The sequence below is a fragment of the Barbus barbus genome (assembly GCF_936440315.1).
Source record: "Barbus barbus genome assembly, chromosome: 39".
Lineage (NCBI taxonomy): Eukaryota > Metazoa > Chordata > Actinopteri > Cypriniformes > Cyprinidae > Barbus > Barbus barbus.
Window position 1 is genome coordinate 21,268,252 of NC_136717.1, and position 21,052 is coordinate 21,289,303.

Sequence of the window (21,052 nt, forward strand, 5' to 3'; positions counted from 1 at the left end):
GAGCATGCTGTAAAGTCGAGCGGCCCTCACAACTGATTGAAGTGGAGTTGTTGGATGAAGTCCTTTGGTCTAAACCACCATTTTGGCTTATATTTAACTTTCATCTCTCATGCTCGTGCCAGGGGATGACTCCATATCCCATCTTTAAGATGCACTCGATGATTAGGATGGCAAAGGTTGTAATGGAAAAGTGGGCGTTGTGTCGACTTGAGTCTGACTTTATTACCATAGTTCAGTGCTGCTTATACTGTCAGAAAAGACAAGGTTATGTAATATACAACAGTAAAATTGCCTGCTGTAAAAATCAGGTCATACCAGCTTAAAGGAAAAACAATCTAAAATATAATAAAACTGAATAGGAATCTAGGATGTCAAGTTTGAATTTCTACTTTTGCTTCTCACATATGACTTTGAGCATAGTGCACGAGTTATACGGATTATTCTTATGGTGCTTTATGGTCCAAAATCCTTGATCCCAATCCTCATTACATTTCCTCATATTAAGCTCTACAGAATAAGAAAATCAGGGTGAGTAAATGATGCCAGAATTTTCATTTAAAGTGAACTGTCTCTTTAAGAAAGCTGGTTATTGGAACAGGGAAGCTGGTTTTTGCTAGCCCAAGGTTGTCTACCAGGTCAAAACCCAACTAGAGACCATGTAAAACCTTGAATTTTCCAGCAGGAAACAACAAAAACCCTTGAAAATCAAAGTCGGTTTTGAAAGTCATTCCTCTGATTAGCTCCACAAGAGCAGTAAATTGGCTTGATGACCTGTTTGTTGTTAGTGGTGAACATGAGGGATCACGGTACAGAGGCTGTGGGCTGCATTGGGGGATTGGGTCTGTTTTAATAGAGTGCTAATATGCAACAGCATGGTCCCTCAGGCTCGATTTGGGGGCCGTTTATTAGCAGGCTCAAATTTCAGGGCCCCCAATCCACCACACTGCTCAAATAACCCCATTAAACCCTGAAGACAGGGGAGTTCAACAACCATCATTAACATGGCCTGTCTAGACTCCCAAACACTCACACAGAGGCCTTTTGTTTTAGACTGTTGACAATAATATACTAGACATGTCAAAACCGTTGAGTGATAAGTGACGTCTGGAAAGCATGTGTAATCTAGTCGCATTTAATAGCCAATAATGAGCTTTGTAAAAGGTAATAAAATAAATAAGCTAATGTGTGAATAAAATAACAGCAGGCCACCAAACTGCAAATCAAGTGACAAAACTGAGCTTGGATAACGAGTTTTAAAAGCTCAGTTTGACAAAACTGCTGACAGATGGAGTAAAGCGCACATTTTAGGAGCACTCTATGAAGTGCCTGATGTATTTTTTTGGCAGTGCTCTTTGTAATCAAATAAAAACCTTTCATGGTTCACGCTTTATTGTTCTCACACATCAAGCGAATACCTTCTGCTAAAATGTACATAAGACTTTCTCATAAAAGCACAAGAGGTTTCTAAACCGATAAGAGAGGTTTCGCTGCATCCCTACAGATGGAAAGACATCATATACAGGTAATTACAGTCGACAGAATTAAATTAGGGCCTCAGGAGTCCAAAGGATGAAAAAAATAAACATCAGACTGAAGGATATTGGACATATTTTTTTTTATTAAACCTTTATTAAACATTTCGAGTATCAAAAAAGCATGGCAAGAAAGAAAAGTATTTTTTTTCCATAGAAAAGTGCTGTTCATGGCACCTTAGTAACAATCTACACTTGACTTCATTTAGAGCGTCTATGTTGCACATTCACCCCATTTGGTTGCATACATGACCATTAAACACGGACGTATTTGGAGACCGAAAAAGAAAGTCTGACATTTCCAATCGATACTCAGGCCGTTGTGTTTCTCTTTAAACGAACAGTTGAAAGTCTATTCCCTTTTCTCAAAGCTGATATATTAGTTCATCATTCTACGCTATTAAGCAATACTTTAACTCTCAAACTGCATTACAGAGGTTTATATGAATTGATCTGGCACTGGTTGAGTAAAACTGAGCGGCTATAGTTGTAATAAGGTCTGACTCGATTGGACAGACATGAGGAACTGGTCTCACATCTCAAAAGAGAGGACAAAGCAACATGGGTAAATAAGTAAAGAAAGACAAAGACAAATAAATAACGCACAATCACCATACATATTCTTGTTTTTAGGGTTTGCATTTGGTCCTTCCGCTGCTATAGTGCTGATAAAGTGAGCATTAAAGAAGCTTTTCGTACCACCCGACATCAGATGCACCAGAAATCACCCTGTTTGAGATGATGGAGAAGCTTTGCCGCCTTTCGAATCTTTCAAGGCAGCTAATAAATCATTTGGCACTTTAAGAAGTTTGTTTTTATGCCACATGCCCGATCCGACAAGCAGCCATTCAAGGCAATAAGTGAGGACAGCAAGTAAAGAATAATTTGATCTGCGGGTCAAAGGGCAAAGAAAGACCTTAGTCACCCACATCACTGTCCTGGTCCCCGATGATCCACAAAAAGTGGAAGCTGAGAGCCAGGAAGGCGGTTCCCAACAGGTCGCCCAGCGCTGTCAGGTATGGGATAGAGAAACTGTCCGGATCTTTCCCGCTTTTCCACATGGAGTGCACCATCCAGTCCGAAATGCAAAGCAACAAGAACACCTAGGATGGAAAGAAAACGCACATAAAAACGTGTTGAATACTGAAAATGCGCTCTTGCATAAAACCACGGCCCCTTCCGCTGTACCTTTGGATGAACTTTCCCACACAATCACACACTCAGGAAGCTCTAAACCAGAAAGAGATGGATGGAGTTATTCTAGAAGCAACACAATGTTTTTGTTTATGGAGCTTCTTTGAAAAGCTCGCCTCGGAAATGAAACAAGATCCCATTCTTTGAAAAGCGGCATTCACATTTAAGACAAATATCCGAAGCGGCTTCAGATCTAAACATCATAAGGCTTTTCATCTAGCGCAGCTCATTAAACACCAGCAAATTAGCCCCGTGTTTGTCTTCGCTGAACATCGCAGACTATTAAAATGCTCTTTTGGATCAGAACGGCCCAGTGGATGCCAGTTTGTTTGCTTAATGGAGATGTAACATTTCAAATCTTCATCTTGCATTCAACTAGAAGTTAAAAAGATGGACTGCAGCAATTCCTGAAGGCTTTTCGCCAGCCGCCCCGCATTTCCGTGCATGTGTGAGTGAAGGATTTTCATTTAAGTGAAATACAAACGAGGCCTGTCCATTAATCAGACTGACAGGTCGGTGTGAAACTCTATTTGGAGGTCTGACGCTCTGGTTATCCGACCGGGCGGCGTTCATTTATACCCGTCATATTAAGGTCAGCACGAGATGGTTAAAAAGCGATTCGCTCTCTGCTGCAGATTTTAAACTTCAATTTAGGTAGCAGGAAATAAATGGCCATTTTAAAGGCTATTAATTGTGCCTGCCAGGCAAGATGAGTTTTGTGACATTATTTCAATAATTAACCTTGCGTGTTTCCATGTGCGAGAACATCGACCTTTCTGTGGGAGATTTCGCCTTGCGTTTTCTTTCCCTTTTGCTTTTTATTAGTGTTCTATTAATTAACGATTAAACTGTTAGGAAGAGAATGCCAGAGGCCTTCCGAGTAGCCGAGGAAAGTGATGGTTTGCTAATGTACACAAGCTGTTGAGGCCCGACAAGATTAGCCTTGTAGTTCCACCCTGCGCAAACACACAGACACATTTTTCCATCACTCACAAGGACAGAGAAAGCAGTCAGAGATGCTGCATGGCTTTCATGCGTCCACTCACACACACACACACACGTTTACTTAGCCATCTAAATGAGGATGTATAACACCCCTGTAGTTTTATATAAAGCAAATTATAATCAGGACAGACAGAGTATATATAATGAGTCGCTAAACTCTATTTGAGGATCCCTTAAGGAAGGTTGTGTCAGATTTAGCGAACTCATAAACCGCTGGAAGCAAAGGTTAGGTGTCCTTTTTTAGGTTCACAGTGGCAGCAGAAAAAAGGTTACTAGTAAATGGAATGTGAACCGATACAATTTAGTTTGCAATATGACATATTACAGCTGTTTCATGTTTGAAAGTACGCAATTTTGTCATAAAACTAGCAAACAGTTCAACAAGCGCTTGAAAACAACTACTGTTCAAAATTTTAGGATCTTAGTTTCTTTTTTCCTTAGAAATTTCTTATGCTCATCACAGCTGCATTTATTTGATAAAAACAGAAATATTCTGAAATATTATTTCAATTCAAAATAACAGTTTTCTAATTCAATATGCTTTAAAACGTCATTTATTCTGTGATGTAAAGCTGAACTGTCATCTGTCATTACTCCAGAGTGATGGAAATGGAATTTCCAATGTTGGTCAAATGTTGGTACTTAATACTTTTATGCAGCAAGGATATATTCAAATGATAAAAAGTAATAGTAAATACTCATATTGTTAAAAAAGGCACTTGATTGCCTCATCGGAAAAAAATGTCCCAGGAGAGGCATGTGAATATCCAATTTAGACCCCTCTGCACAGCGTCACCACAAATACTTAACAGCTATGTACTGGGAACTTCATTTAACCCTGAAATTTCTTCCTCTAAAGCAGACTCGGTTTTTTTCTGGAATTCTATAGATGCCTTGTATTTAAAGACGCATAAAGGTCAGAGGTCAGGGGGGCACTTTCAGAGCACCATCACATATGTTCAACAAGCCAAGCTGTAGCTAGAGCAGGCTAATAATGGTGAACTTCTGTTCGAAAGATTTTGTTCTGAGAAGCATAATTTAACCATATAAGTGTTTTTGTGATTAAATTGTTCATAATACAATAAAATAGTATAAAATATTATATAAATATATATTTTATAATCTCAATATACTGTTTTATAATTAATTAATTATTATTAGTTATTTAAACATATTTGTATAGTTGTTTTATAGTTATAGTATTAAGCGGTTTTTTTGTTTAATTATAATTAAATAAATGGTTTCTAAAATGAAAATATACTACAATCAATTTATACAATTGAGAAGTTTTGAGAAACATGAGAAAGAGTTAGAATTTGATGATTTATGAACAAATATTTCTAGATGCACAAAATAAATATCTAAGCAGCAGAATAAACCAATTAATGGCCCCACTCATTTTACCTGTCTCTCTCTCTCTCCTCAAGATCCTTCTGAAGTGAAGCAGTGAGGCTTTGGATCTCAAAGACGTGTGTGTGTTTAGGTTAGCAAGGGCGTTCACGTACAATGTACACATACACACAAACTTCCTAAAAATACCACGCAATCCACTCGCAACACGCCGCCGCATGCCAACCGCTGAATGCACTTACTGAGGTTCTCTGAGGGTAATCGATCTTAATTGAGATCCAAACAATTTATGAAAACACCCTTTTGGAATAACCAAACACTCACAGATACATACACACCCAAACAACACCTGCTCGCTATCGCTAATGTCATCGCTGCTTCATTCAGAGGGGAAATGGGGCGTCTAAAAGCTCTGGGGATTTTCTAAAAGGCTTGTAGGTTTATGATGGGAAAAAAATGCATGTTGTAGCATTGTTACATGTGGGCTGCTGGCGGCACATTCATCGCGATTACACTGAAGATGAAATAGATTCCCCAGACCTGTATCGTAAAACGGGTGTCTGGTTTTATGATTATAGGCTGACATTTTCGTCTGCTATAGGAAACAGTGCTTACAGCTGAGCCTCAAATAGGTGTCAGATTTAATAAAAAGATACAGTGATGACAGGTTCTCTAAACAGCATGGAAATAACTGCACCGCACAGCCTGTAAACATTCATGTGAAGATGTCAGTGCCTTGACGCTTGGTTAGAAGGCCCAATTTTTGTCACGCTCACCTGGAAAAGAGCAGCAGCCAAATACACGACCATGAAGACGGGCGTCAGTGAGGTGTGACCCCTTTCCATCAGATCAATGGTGTACAGGAAGATCAAATGACCAGGGACGACCAGTAACAGCAGTACTTGTGCTGACCTGTGATTGGCCCCTGAAAAAGAAAGTGTAATTTTTTAAAGCAATACATAAAATCTGAATAACAACAATGGTAAAAAATTAAAACTTCCTCATTAATCTAAAAACAGCTTTTATTGAAATCAAGCTGCCAAAATGGTTTGATTCATATTTCATCTCAGTATGACGTCAGCCTCTGCAGATCAACACCTACTTCTACATCATCGCTTCTTTAGCCCCGCCCAGATATAAAATAAAATAATAGAATATTATAAATTAAATACTATATAAATATATTTAAATTATTATTATTTTCTTATCTTCATGCAGTACAGTTAAATTAATTATATATCATTAGAATTAATTGATAATTTTTGTATTATTTATATACTTTTATTGTATTTATTCATATTTTGAATTAGCTTTTATTTTTTATATTCTCAGTTTTAATTTTAGTTGAAGGTTTATTCATTTTATCTGCTTTTGTCATTTTTATTAGTTTTAAAAAAATTATATTTAGTTTTATTTCAGTTTTTATTTTAGTATTAGTAACTTTATCAAGAACAATTTAAAACAATTTAAACTCAATTAAGACTAAATTATTTCAGTTAGTTGATAAGGCAACATTTCCTCTTTTTTAATTTGTAATTATTTAATTTTATTACTTCAGGTTAATTTCAATTAATGAAAATTATTTTAATACACTTTAGCTTTTCCGTAATATTACTTCAAAAACATTTTTTGTAATCTTTTACCAAAATAACTTTCCTGTCTAACATAACAATGGTGGATAAGCGAGCGGAATGATATTTTCCACAATGATATCCAAAGGTGAAATCTGTCATCTTAAAGCATCCAGCATTAAGACACCTGAAACATCACAGACACAAACAACCCTCCACGTGCGGTCTGTGCACGTGTGTAGCTGTTCATATTTGATTTATTCTATATATTCTAAGTGAATATGCATACAGTAAACATCTCATTCACAAACACTACACTTCTCGCTCCATTAGCATCCTGTCAGCCCCCGCAGTATAACATCGTGCACTCATGAAGGAGGAAGATTTATGCCCATCTTTCCAGATGGCACTGCTAAGTTTGCAGTGGGCACCGTGCCCCTCATGTACTCGGGCATCTGGACTCTGTCCCCAGAGTCCTCTTGTTTCTCTAAGAAAGAGCCCTGCATCAAAGCTTTGACATCAACATGCCATCCGCAGCCTCTGTTGTTTATAGGAAGCGTTCTCTGCTTTTCTCTGAGATGGATCGTTATACACAAACCACTGTTACACACACTCCATTAAAGCTAATGTATACACACTTGCAAGCCCTGGTAAGGGATGTTGCTCTAAACACTGGTTACTTGTTCTTGCTCTCTTTAATATAGGCTATGAAAACAAAAACTGCCTTCAAAGTGTGTTTAAGTCACTCTCCTTAAATTTGTAGGCCTTAAAGGATGTTATGAGGATTTAAAAATTACATGAGCGGTTTGGAGCCCTTTAGCACACATGCTTCACTCGTATTGAGCTGCGGTGTTCATGCAGAAGGTGTAAATTTGAGCCACGTCATGCCTTGATCCTATGTCTTCAATATGAAATGTATCTACTTTGCCAGTCAATAAAATAAAAGCTAAAATCATAGTGTGAAAATTAATTACATACAAATGTATTTAAAATGCATTTAAAAATATAATTTTTTACATAAAAAAATACAACATCCCCACATTTTTGCCAGTTATGGAACAATTTCCACCACCACCAGGAATTTTACCTCTAATAAAGTTAGTGTGCTTGTTTACCAAAGAGACAATTGTATCAGGGAAGAGTGTATGATTAAATTGAGATTTTAATAGTTTAAATAGTTTAATTATTCAGAAAATGTGACTATTATTTAATTTTGTGTATTTAGGATTCATAAAATGCGTTCATTTTATTTACAAAAAGGTTTTGAATTTAATTTCCACCACAGAATGAATGGTATATTGTTATGTACTGGAAATGATATCTGCTCAAGTTAATTCAGAATTCTCTTGTGATGTATATTCACTGATGGAGATGGCTCATGGAAAAAAATGAAATAAACTAGCATTAAAGAGTTTAATTTCTAAAAGTGTACAGGGTCAAACGTGGCTATATATTTCAAAATTTTTTTGATCTATTTATGCACTAGAATGTGTCTAGGGCACACGTTGGTGTAATTTAAAGCACACTGGGGCAATGGTCGGGGTTACCTGTGCCACAGAAGGTGCGGCAGGGGTAGTAGCAACCCTTGGCCTCGTCAGGAACCTCTCCAGGGGTGCTGTGAAAGTGCAGGTAGGTGGATATCCGACTGGACTGGATGGCCACCAGGTTTCCTCCGATACCTACAATGAATATAATAGTACACAAATCAGACAAATATATACTGAGAGTACAAGGACAAAATCAAAAATGAGGGGAAAAAACAGTTGCCCGTTTTAAACACGTTTGAGACAAAGTAAATCTGCAAATAACTGATGTCAGTGAAGCTTCTGCAGTGAAATCCATGTATACAGGCTTTATTTTTTTTCCACTGTTAGACTGGCAGCCATGAGTCACCAGTACTAACTCTGCCTTTGTCCCCCGCCTCTTTATCTCTCTCTTTCTTTCTATCACACACCAACACGCACAGCCCTTCCCCTCTCGCTCTCTCTCTCTCTCTCTCTCTCTCCCGACTAAAGTAGAGTGGTGTTCAGAGCCGCAGTAACGATGTCACGCCCAACAGTTCTAGGGGAAGACAAGCAAGTGAGAGAGAAAAAGAAAGAGAGAGAGAGAAAGACAGGAGACAGAGGACAGAACAGAATGGACAACACAGAGACTGACTGAACATACACATTCTCTCCTCTTTTTACACCATCTGGTTTGTCACTCTGCTGAACTAAAACATCTGCTTTTGAAATAGAACTAAACAATGGAATAAAATAGAATCAAATACAATGGATATTTGTGAACAGAATAAAACATAAATCAAACAGAAGAGAACAACACACAATACAACTGCACAGACTACAACTGCACAGAGTAGAATAGAGTAGAAAAGCATAAGGACTAAATGAATGAAACATAATAGAAGATTAAATAGAATAGAACACAAAAAAATGAAGCTAGACGAATAGAATATAATAAAACAGAAAGAAAATAACAGAAAAGAAAGACACAAAGTCAAATTCATCAACCAACTGTTGGGGATTTGGGAATTGCCTTAAAAAGCTGTTGCCCAATTTGCCATTCCAGGAAAGACAGCCAGAAATGGTTCTTTCAGCTCAAAATGTTTATTAACTGAGAGTGGGCAGTCAAGACGAATGGAAAGTATTTAAAAATATATACATTCAGTTCACAGCCAAACAGGAAATTGGTCATCTGAATTACAATAAAACAGTAAATCAATTTCTCACATACAGTAGTGCATTCATGCCCACAATGGCAATATCATTTCCCATCGTTAAAGAGCAGACTTGAGGGAGAACGATTATCTTTTAGCACAGCTCAGGCTTCTGCACATTTAGCCCCAACAAGGCCACGTTTATGTTTAATGCAGAGGTTACAATTATGCCACACTGTGCCACGCCCCTGTGGCAGTGCTGGAGAGACGCCATCTGTATGGAGGAGTGTGTGGGCAAGTATCTGCAGTTCAGATTAACTGGCCAGGTCTAAAATTTCTTCAATTTCTCACAAACAAGTAACAACATGACATTTTGGATATGGATTTGGATATGGATATGAGGCCATGAGAAAGGAGTGTATGGGAATTTTTTACCTTTTCTGAAGCAATAAGGTCCAATTAATCTGATACTTATTTTAGCTATGTCTGCCAACAGGAAATGGAGATGATATGCAACCTAATTTCTGTCCAAGCAGCGGGATTAACATATATGGATGCCTTAATCTGGGTCACAGATCTGATGAGACTTTGGCTGGGTGTGCAGCAGGGCTCTATTATGGGCCCAATTGGTTTTCGGTAAATTCAGTGTCTGGATTGGGATGTGCAAAAATTATTATTTTTAATCTGTTTATAATAAGGCATTTTTTAATTTTTAGGCTGAGTACAGGTTTATTTGAATCCCATCAGACAAGTCCTGAAGGAAATGTTTGTAAAACATTGTTCTGTTCAAAAACAGAACTACATTAAACTTAACATACAGTTTTAAAATGCAATGTTTGCATAGAGACTATCAAAAAAAAAAAAAAATGCATGAAATTCATTGTAATAGCCAAAAATTTCTGTCTGATTGTATAGATAGATGCTGAGTTTTATCATACATGTCTTACAGCTAAAGCACAGCATGCTAATTAAAGCAGTGCCACTAAAAACCTTAATACTAAAAAAAGATGTACAAAAAAATCTAGATAAACCACACTAATTGGTTTGTTGGGCAACCATTCGACCACTGTGACCCATCCTTGTACTGGGGGCGATAAGAGAGGTTTGACTTTGCTCTATTTACGTATAAGTGGCACATGAGCATGTGTATATTGCAATCATTTAAACTACCTTCTCTGACTCGCTTCCTGTTTGGCCAGACAAACCCCAGAAGCTTCTGTTTCTCATCCCATCTCATTCTTTCCTCTTGTTTAGAGTTCCTCAGTAATTCCTTCTCTACTCAGTTCTACGTCTCTCTTAGAACTGAGAATAAAACCTTTGATTTTGAGATATTCTGATATAAACTTCTGTCTTCTTTCACGCACACACACATGCAGAGATTCAAACAGCTGTTTGGTGGTCTGGGCGGGAGAACATAGACAGGCTGCAGACAGCGTAAATGTCTCTCATTAGTGTGCTTTAATTAAAAATCGTATGGCTCTTTGTGGAGGTTCCATGGACCTGGCTTACTCTCCTGTTACCACGCAAAGCTCAACTACCGCAATTAATGACTTCACCCTACAGCTCAATCTCATCCAACTCCATTTCAGCTTTATTCCATCCTTTGGCTTTTTCTCAATATGGAAACGCTCATTAAAATCACAAAAGTGGCTATGTCTGTCACAAGGATTCTTGCGTGACTTTAAAAGAGGGCGGTTATTGCAGAGACGTTTCTTTGAGGTAATAACAGTCTGAAAGGGGACTGAAATATCAGCTGAGAGCAGCAATGTGTGCCGTGGACATGGGGGCGTTAGGAATAAAGGTCTACAAATTAAGGTTTTAAAAGCTTAAACCTTTCAAAAGAAAAATATGACAAGTAAGACAGGTAAAAATGGAGATATTGATGTAGTTTGGCCTATTATGCAGAGTATTGGACAAAACGTCAAGAATTATTCTCCAGTATTGACAAGTGGTGTACTATTCGCAGATTTCAAAGGAAGACAAACAGAACAAGCTCTATAGGATATTTTTGTATAGAATAACAAATCTCACCGTTGATAACAGGCGTGTAAACCACAATCCCAGCCAGGTTGGGATCAGACACAGTTTTGTCCAGGATGAGTCCTCCAATACTGAAATAGGGACATGTAGTGTGTTAGAGGGGCAAATGAAGGTGCTTTTTCAATGGGTGTGCGAATCTGTGGCCAGGTGTGTGAGGTGTGTGTATGTGTGTATCACACCTGCTGATGAACATGGCAGTGATAACGGGCTCCCAGCCCGAGTAGAGCAGCTGACGGCTGGCAGGGTGTTTGGAAGAGATGACCATCCACAGAGGAGTCAGAGACATGAAGAAGGCACACACCAGAGACGACACATATGGGTGAGAGTCTGATCAAACAGACAGAGAGAAACACCTCAGTGAAGACAGATTCACCTCACAGAAGAAACATTTTACATATAAATCATTTTTTATCATTGAATTATTATGCTAAATTCGCATTTTGGGACACTCCCGCTGCTTTCATGCTTTCAGTTACGTGGCCAAAAATGTTATACAATACCATGTAAAAGATTTCCATCACTAAAATATTTTTCTTTTTGAAATAAATTTATACTTTTATTCAGTGAAGCTGCATTAAACTGACCAAAAGTGACAGTAAAGTCCTTTATAATGTAACAAAATATTAATATTTCAGTTCTTTTGAACTTTTTATTCAAAGAATCCTGGAAAAAAACTATTATGGTTACACAAAAATACTAAGCAGAAACACTTTTAACACTGATAATACCTGGCAGGGGAGACACCATGATCAAGAAGGCGGTTCACCCAGGGCGAGGCTTGGCCATTGCACTCCGGTTATGCTGACCCCTGCGAATTCCCCAAATGTGGGAATCTCGACTGCATAATTTATGGTAGTGGGGGACTGCGTTCGCGCTCTCCCCTTTATTGGGGGAAGTCGTGGCCTAATGGTTAGAGAGTCGGACTCGTAATCGAAAGGTTGCGAGTTCGAGCCCCCGGCCGGCAGGAATTGTAGGTGGGGGGAGGGAATGTCCAGCGCTCTCTCCACCCTCAATACCACGACTGAGGTGCCCTTGAGCAAGGCACCGAACCCCCAACTGCTCCCCGGGCGCTGCAGCATGGCTGCCCACTGCTCCGGGTGTGTGTTCACGGTGTGTGTGTGTGTGCATTTGTTCACTACTCACTGCTGTGTGTGTGCACTTGGATGGGTTAAACGCAGAGCACCAATTTCGAGTATGGGTCACCATACTTGACAATACGTCACTACTACTACTTTTTTTTAATAAGAAATGTTTCTTGAGCACAAATCAGCATATTAAAATGATTTCTGTAGAATCATGTGACACTGAAGGATGGAGTAATGGCTGCAGAAAATTCAGTTTTGCCAATACAGGAATAAATTACATTTTAAAATGCAATAAAACAAAAAACTTCATTTTAGTTGTAATATTATTTGACAGTTTTACCGTTTTTATTGTAATTTTAGTATAAAAGATGGTAGTGAAAACTCAACAGGAGTGCACACTACAACCCATTTTCTACCATTTTTCAAAACCTGAGATGGATTGACAGCCATAACGGGAGACTGACAGGAAAAAATAACCATGACTGACATCTTGTTGATGATAGAAATCATGTTGTCAGCTGCGGTTCCGTTCAGAATACATAAATTGAACTCACACTTGTTATGACTTCTATGTGGGGTTATGTAATATTTTGAGAATTTATTTAAAATCATTTTTTACAATGATTTTGCTGGCAATACAAAACTAAGTAACATTGTGGATATCACAATAAATTTTATAGAGTTTGCATTTGCTTTCCTAATATTCGGTTCCTAAAGATTATGGCATTACATTCATGATTCTTTTTGGTCTCGTGAGCAACTCTCAAACATTTACATAGTCTCTGGAGTTTGATTCATTTTCACGTAGCACTTTTTTTTTTTTTTTTATCAACTCAAAACCTATGATTGATTTGATTCCCAATTTGTTTTGCGGCATTGCTCAAAAATGTTCATGTTTATCTCTACATGTCCCCCCGATCAGGACTGACAATCATATTCTGCTGCTGTGCAAATGCAGCCGTACTGACGGCTCTAATTGGATTTGAGCAGATTGAGTGAAAAAAATTATCTTCTTAAAAAATTAATCAAAACACTGTCTGCATCAAAAGATTTGATGCAAAAGAGGTTTCCCTTTTTGCTAAATACTCTTCATCACACAAACAGCCTAAATCTTTAAATAGCAAACATAGAGGCAACATCTGTGTGACTATATTTAGTGTGAGACAGGGCAGCGGTGTGCGCTAATGATGGCAGAAGCCTCTCTTCTCGGCTGGTTGGCATGGCTGATATGGTTTTGGCGTGGCACGGTGGTGCCATTTGCCTTGCCCTCACCTCACTTCACCTCTCTCAGAAAAGGAAAGACTAAAAAAGGAGCACGGAGCTCAGTCTGGAGCTTATCACACTGAGTCACCATGGACCGAAGCCCCATTAAACTCAGCATAAACACTCCAGAACGCTGCTCAGGCTGGCCCACGTGTAACTTTCACACTTTTTAGATATAGTGTTTGTGTGTGAGAGAGACACTGGATATTTGGCTATGCTTGTTAGGGCCAAATGTTTGAAAACGTTGCCACAAACATAAAGAACCATGTTGAAAACCAAATTTAAAGTGATCACCCATATTTAAAAAAAAAAAAAATTATATATAATCTTTTCAAGTGTTACAGTATAAGAACTAAGAAGAACTGACAAATTAGTTCATTTCTAAATGATTTTTTTTTGTACTTTGTTAGTTTAAATATAATTTAATAATATTACATTAACATTTAATTATCGAGAAACATTTTCTCTCATTTCACAAATTAAAACTAGGTATTAAAGTGAAAATGGGAACTGTCAAAAATGGAACATTTAATATATAATATTTTCATGATATTAAAATACTCTCTCTCTGCATAGATATATTATAAACACTCACACACACACACGCACGCACACGCACGCACACACACACACACACACAAAAATAGAGAGAGAGCGATACATACTGAGTCCTGTGTGTGTGTATTTCATGAGAATGTGAATCTGCAGACCCAACGAGGTCATGCACTGTGTCACAACGGTCTCATTGTCCTGAGCCAGACTCATTAGCAGCGTGACCCTACCCATAAAACATATCAACCCCACTGCCCCATTAACTGTAACTTACACACCTCACATCTGCTGACACCTGCAATAGAGTGTGAGACTGTGAAATGTGCTGCTACGTTTAAGATATATTACTGATCACACTTTAATATGACAGATAAAGACTGAAGTATGTTCAGATTTTCCATATACTATTCTTCAGATATGACAAATGCATCTAAATATAATTCACGCAAAGCTAGATCCAAAGTGACGGATTCTTGCGCCCTCTTGTGGTAGACAACTGAAAGTATCTCTGATCTGCTGGAGAGAAACTACCACAGATTTATCAAACTCTGACCTACTATCTATTCTCTGCAAAAAATACATCTCTTTCTGTCTCCGTTACAGTTCCTAGTGAGCTGCCTCGCTGTCTGCTGTCTACATAGGTGGCTTTCTTCGAAGGCAGCATCCTTACCGAAATGGAAGCTCATAATGTGACTCATTTGAGGTTGTCCGTACTTACTATGTACAAGCATACTTTGAATTTGAGTGTGCATATGATGCCTAAAAATGCCATCTAGGTAGGCAGCACACTAGGGTTTGGAACAGAGCCCTTACTTTTACACACATCCTTCTCACCTAGGCAGTTGTAGAGGCCCTGGCTGATCCATGCCAGGATGGCCAGTGTGATCAGGTCACCAAAACTGGCAGCGATGGGTGTGGCTACATTATCAGGGTTGATGCCCGTCTTCTTAGAGCCCACAATCACACCCACCATTATTATACCTGAAGAGAAGAGACATTGTTCACCTTACTCACTTGGAACTGGACATTCATAACATGAAACATGACTAATGTCAGATTTCAGTAAAAAAAAAAAAGTGGCCATTATTTGTTGTGAAAAGAACCGCTTTAGTTAATACATGTAAGAGTATTAAGAGGTTAATCTGTAGTACAGACCCTGCAGCAGAGATGCTATGAAGGCTGTGGCGACACTACTGGAACACAGCAACACGGCATGACTGATCTGGAACTTTCCTTCAGGAATCCAACCCAGTACAACGGCCACTACTGCTGCCAGGAACCCTATTACTGTAGCCTGCACCTGAGAAAGAGAGAGACAGACAGAGGTAACAATGGGTTTCATTTATAAAACACACAGACACACACACACACACACACACACACAGTGTATATATAAGCATTGGAACTGTGAAGACAAAATTGCTCTGTTGGTGGTGGAGTCAAGACAATTGCAAATATGATTAAAAGATGAATATGAGACAAAATATGAATATGTGACATTCTGTAGTTTTGTCTCATATTCATCTTTTAATCATATTTCTAAATGTCTTGACTCCACAGCCAACAGAGCAATTTTGGCTTTACTGTTCCAATACTTATGGAGGGCACTGAATATATATTATATAATATAGAATATAATAAGTTATATATATAGAATATAATAAATTATATACGTATATATACACTTTTTATTTTATTAAATGTATAAATATATATTTTATGTTTAATTTAGTTTTTAATTTCTTTCTCATTTTTATATATTTAAAAAAATATTACAATAATAATAATAATAATATAAGTTATATATAAATAAATTATATGTAAATATTACAATTATAGATTATATTTATTTTTTATTTGATCTTTAATTACTTATTAAATAGGCATTTCACTTTGTCTTTGTATAAGCGTCTGTGTAAATATAGAAACCCGTAATCTTGATAAGATCATTGTTCCTTTTCCAGGTAAAAATGCTAATGCAAAAGAAGGTGTGAGCGTATTTACATTTTCTGAGTTCCTGATGGCGTTTGCTTGTTTACGGTCTGTACTGTAAAGCCTACTGAAAGTTCTTACCTGTTTCAGCGCCAAATTCCCAATAATAAGATTCCACTTCTCAATGGGTGAGTCCATTTTCCCCACATTCACCTAAAGACAACAAAATTGATGAACAATTTTTTCCCTCTCATTAGTATTACATTCAGTAACCTCTACTGTGGTCACTAGAATGTGACACATATCTTGTATGCACATTTTCTAGCACTTCCTAACTAAAAAGCAAAGGTAAAACTTGACAAAACATTGATAAATGATAAATATTTCAAACATGTTCTCCCAAAAATAAAAGCAACTTTATTTAGGACAATTAAGATATTGCGCAATGACAATTTTTAAATTAGTGTAATGCAAACAAATATTTATACATCATGGTAATATAAGTTGTACTGAATTTTATGTAATTAATTACATTAATTTATATTATATTAATAAAAAAAGAGAAGGAAAGAGCATAATGCAGAAAATGTAAAAAGAGGCTTAAAATATTATATAAAATATATTGTTTTCTTTTAATCTTTTGATTTGGGACCTAAAAGCTAAAATAAGGAAACCATCAAAAAGGAATAAAAAAAAAAATAGTATGTGACCAAATTACTTCTAAGAGGTGGGTTTTGGAATTGGATGTTTTACACTGAAACGAAAAGCGACATCTGAGGAAAGGTTAATAATATTTTGGGTTTGGAATGGATCTCAGACCACAGAGTAACAAGATGGCCGAGGCCGACTCCACAACCGATGAGCCAGTGTGTGTGTGTGCTTAAGAAAATACAGGAAACAAATGTAAATGTGAAAGAGCAGCGTTTAGGAGAGAGCCGTCTGAAGGCAATAGACTCAGTGTGTGTTTTTCTTTTTTTCCCCCAGCTGCATGAGGGTGAACAGAAGGCCTGTACTTTCACCCCCTCCTCCCCTCGGTCCACACCACCAGGGTTTGTTTATTCTTTCACCTCGAGGGGGGACGACAGATTTGCCACGAGAACACTAGACGCTAAACGGCATGAGCCGAAACCCCTCTGAGCTCTAAAGTCCCAGACTGACCCCCCCCCCCCCCCCCAAAAAAAAACACTAGCTACCAAAAAATAAAATAAAATCACAGCCGAGACTCCAGCGCCAAGAGGAAAGGGCAGAAGAGGAGAGTGGGAGAGAATGTTACTAAACTAGATTATGTAAAATTACAAACACATCTGAGACTTTAACTATGGAAAAGTTTAAATGCACAATATGCTTTTAAAGACGACACGAAACAGCATTTGGAACACATTTTTACAAGCGTCAGAAATTAAGGTGCTGATGTTGCTCATGCCAGAAATGCCACTGAAAGGGACAAAAATGCCCCCAAAATTCATGTTGCACTGCAGCAAATAAAAAAATAAAATAAAATAATAATAAATAAATAAAATTTAAATGTATAAGTGTATACCATTTGCACATAAATTATATATTTCTAGATAATATTTAATAAATTTTCACTTTATTTATTTATTAAATTATTAACTATTTAAACACTTCAGAATATGTTCAGTTGCTGTGGTTGACGAGGTAATGACATTATTGGTTACATCGACAGAAAATACGCTAGTGAGGTGTAAGAAGTATAAATATATAGTAAAAGATTATAAAACAAACTTTTTCTTTAAAATATTGTGCACAGTAAAATCAGGCATAAAGACAGTAAAGATTACATGTTGTCTTGAAAACCTACATGTTTTTCTTACTCAGACACATGGGGGTTGGAAATACTTATTGAGTTATAACTATAATAACAGGCTTGCTAATGACTCTATCATTGATATATGGTTTTTACTACCAGGCCTTTACTCCATCTCTGTGGAGATGGGCAGTTGGGCACTAGCATGAATCGTCAGGTCCTGACAGGTGAGAGCATGCACAAAGCAGGCCAAGATCTCATCACAAAGCACCTTAGTGTCAGTGGAGCACTTCTTATGAGAGCCGACAGTCACTTCTAATCAAATTACAGGCACACCTAACGTGAACTAAAGCATGATGCAATTATGTGCAAAGAGTTGTAAGTTAGTTAAGATACTAACCGCTGTGGAAAGCCTGGAAGCAAGAGTCATCTCTAGGTTTCCTTTCAAACCCAAAAGAGCCGGAACCAGGATGAAGATCTCTGTTATGTTTTTAAATGCTTCCCAATGCTGAAAAAGAAGAAGAGAGACTTCTATTAGGTCTATGGAGTGGTTCTCAACCAGGGGACCAGGGCCTACTAGGGGTCCTCAACAAACTTTCAGTGGGGCCCCCCAAAAATAAAGACAGCTTATTTAAATTTAGTTATATTAACATAATCTTACTTAAAATGCTCAAATAAATTAATTAATTAAAAATAGAAATAATAAAAAAATGAATTCAACGTTAAACAGACATAATATTTTTGAGTTTATTTATTTTTATGACAACAGAAGTTCCAGAGGTACAGCTTAGACAGGAGGGTCTCCAAAAATGATCCATAAATACTTTAGTCAGGGCAAAAAAAATTGAGAAACAATTGACTGTTTTTTTGTTTTATTATCTGCCAGGCAAAAATCAAGTCGAATTACGTCAAAGTTTAATACTTAAAGGGACAGTCCACCCTTTTTCTGAAACACAAAATAAGATATTTTGAAAACTTATTTTTTTGTTCATAAAATGAAAGTCAATGGGGTCCAGTGTGATTTTGGACAAAATCATCTTCAAAATACCTTCTTTTTAGTTTTGCAAAAGGAAGAAAGACAAACAGGGTTGGAAACAACAAAGGTGAGTAAATGCTGTCTTTAAAGTTTCAAAACTCACCTGTACTATATCCAGTACGACTCCGGCCGAAACCGTCCCGAACCCAGCTAGAAGGAAGGGCACCAGTATCTGCAATGCCATGGCGAGGGGTGACTCTTTGGGCATATTTCTAGTTGGTTGCTGCTGCCCTTCCTCTTCGCTCTCCTTTTCCTCATCGGCCTCTTCTCCCGAAAGCCTGCCATCAGGCAGCATGGGCTCCGTCTCTGCATAGCGTCCATCTCCGGCCTCAGACAGGCTGATGGACGTTCGGTTGCTGCGGTCCGAGTGGCGGCGGGGCTCGCGGTGGAACCCGTTCTTGAGGGTCTCTGGCTTTGGTGTGCCGAGGTCCACCATGGCCAGCCGTTCCTCCTGTAGAGCGGTGTAACCAGCAGGTACCATGGTCTGAAGCAAGGAGGGTATGGGTCTGAAAGAGATGGAGCTCCAGGCTCCTCCAGCCTGAGCTGCCAGACTAGGGCCCAGGGAGCTGAGCACATCGCCCCCTATGGTTCGGAGGCTCATACTGCAGACAGAAACTAATTGGGCTCATGGCCCTCTGGACTTTGAGAAGAGCAGCAGATCAGCAGAAACAGCAGGTGGCATCCATAACAGCCTTGAAGAAGCTCTGACAATATCGCAGTGACCTGATAAAAAGAAGCACAGAGGGAATTCATCAACAAAAGTGTCACATTCGAGGTCACACTATCATTATTGGCTTTCTTTTAGTCTGTCCGCAGCAGTTATTTGATCTAGATGCTGAATTGGCAGTCATAGCGTTTAGTACACAGTCTTAACTTTATTTACTTAAATATCAGTTTACCATACTTGGAAGTAACTTCTGAACCGCTTCAGTAATAATATTTATGGAAACGTATAAAAAATGTATCTGACAACTGCAAAAAAAATCAAATCAATTAAAAGAAATAAATGCAATAAATAAATAAATTTCAAGATAAAAATTCGCAATTGCCTCAGAATTCTGACTTTTAAACAATTCTTAGTTTATATCTCACAATTCTGAATTTCTATCTCACAAGTGTGAGATATAAACTTAGAATTGCATGAAAAATGTCTGAATTGTGAGATAAAAAGTTGCAATTACCTTTATTTTTATCCCATAACAGAAACGAGTTTCTATAATTATTAGATGTGCATTGGAAAAAAACACAAATTAATTGTCTGATGGAGTCTGATCATTATGAAATGTTCTTATTAAAATTAACCATCAGAAATTTGTTGTAAAAGTAATAAATAAAACGTATTTAGTGTATATGTATGTAATAATAATATATGTAATAGTGTATTTCAAAATTATCACACAGCCAAAACAATAAACAACACACATTACATGGAAAATGTTTGTAAACAAACAATACTAGTTCAGAGAACTTAGAAAACATAAAGGAAGTGAACAAATGCATCATATGTTCAGAACAACACATCATTATGCCTGTAAGTAAATAATCATATATTTGACTGAATATTATTTGAGATGTACGAATATATTATACATCTAAGGAGGAGGCAGGAAGGGGACAGGTTGCATTTTCAGTTGGACAAACTACTTAAATATGCCTGATTTGTTAAGTTTTTATGGTTTATGGTTATCAAAAATACTTAATTGTATCTCTAAACCTTTATGTAGATAACTTGTGCATTGGAATCCCCCCAAAACATCCTAAAATACTCTCCAGCTGCCTGATGGTAAACATTAATAATGAATCATTTAAACTCCGAAGCCTGTCAAACGAAACCAACGCTTTATTTTATTTAATCAACCTCTCTGAAGGGTAAAAAGATAATAAAGGACTATATGTACCGTGATATTTTAGTTCCGTCGAGACGAGTTTCTGCTTCTTCCCTGATCGCGGGACCGGAGCTCATCACCGTCGCGGGAGCGAGCACGCATTTCAAAATAAAAGATCACGTTTTTTACAGTCGAAAAAAATATGTGGTTGAAGCACATATGCTTAGATTTTTTTGTGGCTA

General features: G+C 37.6%; 1 protein-coding gene across 1 annotated transcript; it reads right to left on the reverse strand.

Annotated features, from left to right (window-relative positions):
* Window positions 1-1,374: 1,374 nt before the first annotated feature.
* On the reverse strand, window positions 1,375-20,968 carry LOC306858818 (solute carrier family 41 member 2-like). Its single transcript, XM_079399565.1, has 11 exons — window positions 20,883-20,968; window positions 19,088-19,707; window positions 18,349-18,456; window positions 16,322-16,393; window positions 15,404-15,548; window positions 15,083-15,229; window positions 11,528-11,675; window positions 11,340-11,419; window positions 8,200-8,331; window positions 5,858-6,006; window positions 1,375-2,635 (listed from the first exon to the last, which is right to left on the reverse strand). The coding sequence occupies exons 2-11, from the start codon at window positions 19,583-19,585 to the stop codon at window positions 2,450-2,452; spliced, it is 1,665 nt and encodes a 554-aa protein (XP_079255691.1). The 5' UTR covers window positions 19,586-19,707; window positions 20,883-20,968; the 3' UTR covers window positions 1,375-2,449.
* Window positions 20,969-21,052: the final 84 nt, after the last annotated feature.

Bases quoted from the DNA above. Each gene is read 5' to 3' on its own strand.
- LOC306858818 (XM_079399565.1), bottom strand. From the start codon at position 19,585: ATGAGCCTCCGAACCATAGGGGGCGATGTGCTCAGCTCCCTGGGCCCT. The intron at 11,676-15,082 runs GTGAGAAGGATG...CTGTTTGATCAG, and splicing joins GGGCCTCTACAACTGCCTAG to ACTCTCACCCATATGTGTCG. The intron at 11,420-11,527 runs GTGTGATACACA...TCCCTATTTCAG, and splicing joins ACTGCCATGTTCATCAGCAG to TATTGGAGGACTCATCCTGG.